The 2643-nt window shown below is 40.6% G+C and overlaps 1 protein-coding gene across 2 annotated transcripts in view; it reads right to left on the reverse strand.

Moving 5' to 3' along the window:
- The window catches only part of LOC113107764 (potassium voltage-gated channel subfamily KQT member 2-like), a 28796-nt gene extending 26914 nt beyond the window's left edge, over positions 1 to 1882 (reverse strand). For both annotated transcript variants that reach the window (XM_026270465.1, XM_026270464.1), the window contains exon 1: positions 1587 to 1882. In XM_026270465.1, the coding sequence (XP_026126250.1) occupies positions 1587 to 1882 (296 nt within the window). The remainder of the gene's footprint in view (positions 1 to 1586) is intronic.
- Between the last annotated feature and the right edge of the window lie 761 nt (positions 1883 to 2643).

Genomic DNA, 2643 nt, shown 5'->3' on the forward strand with positions numbered 1-2643 from the left:
TATTTAACGGTCTAAAGTGTTTAAGCTCCCAATACCCAGCAGAAAAACAGTATTTAGGGTTATAATGATTAGACAATTTCAGGCTCAAAAAAATAATAATAAATAACTTCCTGCAAGAACTTAAGTTTATCCTGTAGGATCTTATTTGATTACATTCCTATTAGAATCCTTTAGGACATGCTCCAAATTACTTATTAGAAATTTTAATCTGTAAAGATTCTTGATTAGGGACCACTCAGCAAGATAATGATGGAGTCATATAATACACGTCAGTAGAAAATAAAATAAAGCCTCATAAGGATTCACAAAAGGCTAGTCAGAAGAGGGGAACATGGGAAGCTTTGTCAGAAGCATTTCTAGCATTTCATCAGTGTACTGCACATATTTTGTTAGCAAACAGTACAGTGATTTACATTCCAACCAATAATCATATAGATAAACTACTACATTAATGTACAATGAATGGTACAGTATTTACAGTAAATGCTACTAATAATGTCTTAATGTCTAATAATTGTAGTAGTACTTGGTACTTCCGTGTTGTGTATTGTTTTGATTCTCATTGATTGGAAATGCATTGGTTAGAGTGAATTAAGACTTTCTGGCACGCATACAGTACGGCTTTTCAGTTGATTCTAGATAAATATCTTCTTCATCCAGTGCTCTTTCCCCTTATCTGTCTCTGTCATGTATTTTAAGAGCTGAAAAAGACTCAGCACACGATTCAGTGTGGTGAGATGTTCGAATAATTTAGATTGACATCCATGCTTTTGAAATAGACAGCAGACATATACACAAATATAATACACATGACATAGGCTACTGTAGTAAAAATATATTTTTTGACGGTCTCGCCCATGACTGCCAAGTTTAAGTAGCCAAGACGCTGTAAAATCACTTAGAATAAAAAAAGAACAATTTACATAACATTATTCTAGTTGTCTAGCTAGTTTTGAAAGAAAAAACTCGCCTTGTTTTAAATGCTCGGATCATTAACTGCCTTTCAGCCAATTATTTACGCGAAAGTTATGTCAACCAATTAATATTCATAAGCCAGACTAAGATGGTCAGAAAATGAGTTTCCTCAATTTCCAGATTGTTCCTACACCCCTGTGCCACATTAAAGAACCCAGCGACGGCCACGTTTGCATGCCACCGGCGAAACCGTGAACCTCTGGCACGGTTTTCCCTCTTGGCAAGCATCACGGATTTGTTGCCGCGGCTAACACGATCGACCGCGCTGACGCGGTACTACAGGAGCTGACCGGTTCTGAAACCGCTGCCTGATGATGATACCCTACAGTCTACAGTAGGCTAATAATCTGTGAACACTTTCCAACGACTCAGGCAGAGAAATATGCACAGCTGTGAAAAGCTCATTTGGCGGCCTGGCTCTAAATGTATAGACATTTGCTACCAGACAAAACTTTTACATATTTCCCCACTGTTTGACTGACGCTCTGCGACAAAAGCTGCAGGCAGGCCGACAACCATGTCAAACTTTCAGCATTCTGGGCGGTGCAGCACAGCATCTCTGTCAGTAAAGGTGGGTGATTCCCACGTCACGCAGAAAAGCAGATACTCACACATAAGCGTGGTAAATGAACGCCCAGCCTCGGGGTCTTTCCAGCGCATTGTAAAGGAAATTTTGCAGTCTGCGGTAACGTGCGTTTCTTTTGTGAGCGATTCTCCCCCTGGAGATGCTGGACCTCGGTCTGCTCAGGATGCTGCCCCGTTTTGTGCTCTCGGAACCGGCAATGAGAAGTGCCCCGTCTCGGCTCGTCTCCGCAGCCCCGGGGTCCAGTCCCACAAAGCCGACTTTCAGTTTCTTCTCCCCTGCGGGAGGGTGATAAACTTCACCGTTAGCGGATTTTTTCACCATCCTTACAGTTTAAAGGATCCAAACGAGTGTATAAAGTAGTCGTGGGCAGACATCGCCGAACCGGGGTGTGTTCTGTAGTGCGGTGGTCTCGTACTAAAAGCCAATTGAAACGCTAAGGCGAAACTGCAGTGGGGTAGTCCTTTATCTTTACGCCTTCCGGCTCCCGCACGAGCCTCTATATTTAATGTTTCAGCTGTCGGATTTTGAAAGAAGGGGCTGATGTAACAAATTGTTGCAAGCAGTAAATAATTAGAAAGCTAGTTAAATCATTCATGGAAGAAAAGGAAATAGAACTTTGCCATGCTGAAATCTTTATGCCCTTAACAGCACAATGGAGACGAGCAGTAGGTTATTCCAGGTTGGTGTCATGTAAAAAAAGAATGATGCTTAACTTAAAACATTATAAAATCTCACAAAAGGTCTGATTTCTGCACAGGTGTGCAACTAGACAGTAAATAATGGGGAAAATTGTTATTAAGGCAGACCAAACAAAAGTTGTGGTTTAATTGAAAGTGCAATAAACAGGACTTTTCACTGTTCTTAACCTCTCTCCATATGCTTACTTATATATACCATTAACAGTTATGTTGGGTTGCATTCGGAAATGAGGGTGACACACTGAGCTTTAAGGTATAAGACAATTATACATCCCTAATTAGACAATTCTGAAGTTTCAGACCCCTGGATTTACTGCAGGACATTAGTTTTAACTGAAGCATTCTTGGAGGATCTAAATATAGATATTAAATTACTTCGGAAAG

Source organism: Carassius auratus, chromosome 8 (assembly GCF_003368295.1).
Source record: "Carassius auratus strain Wakin chromosome 8, ASM336829v1, whole genome shotgun sequence".
NCBI lineage: Eukaryota > Metazoa > Chordata > Actinopteri > Cypriniformes > Cyprinidae > Carassius > Carassius auratus.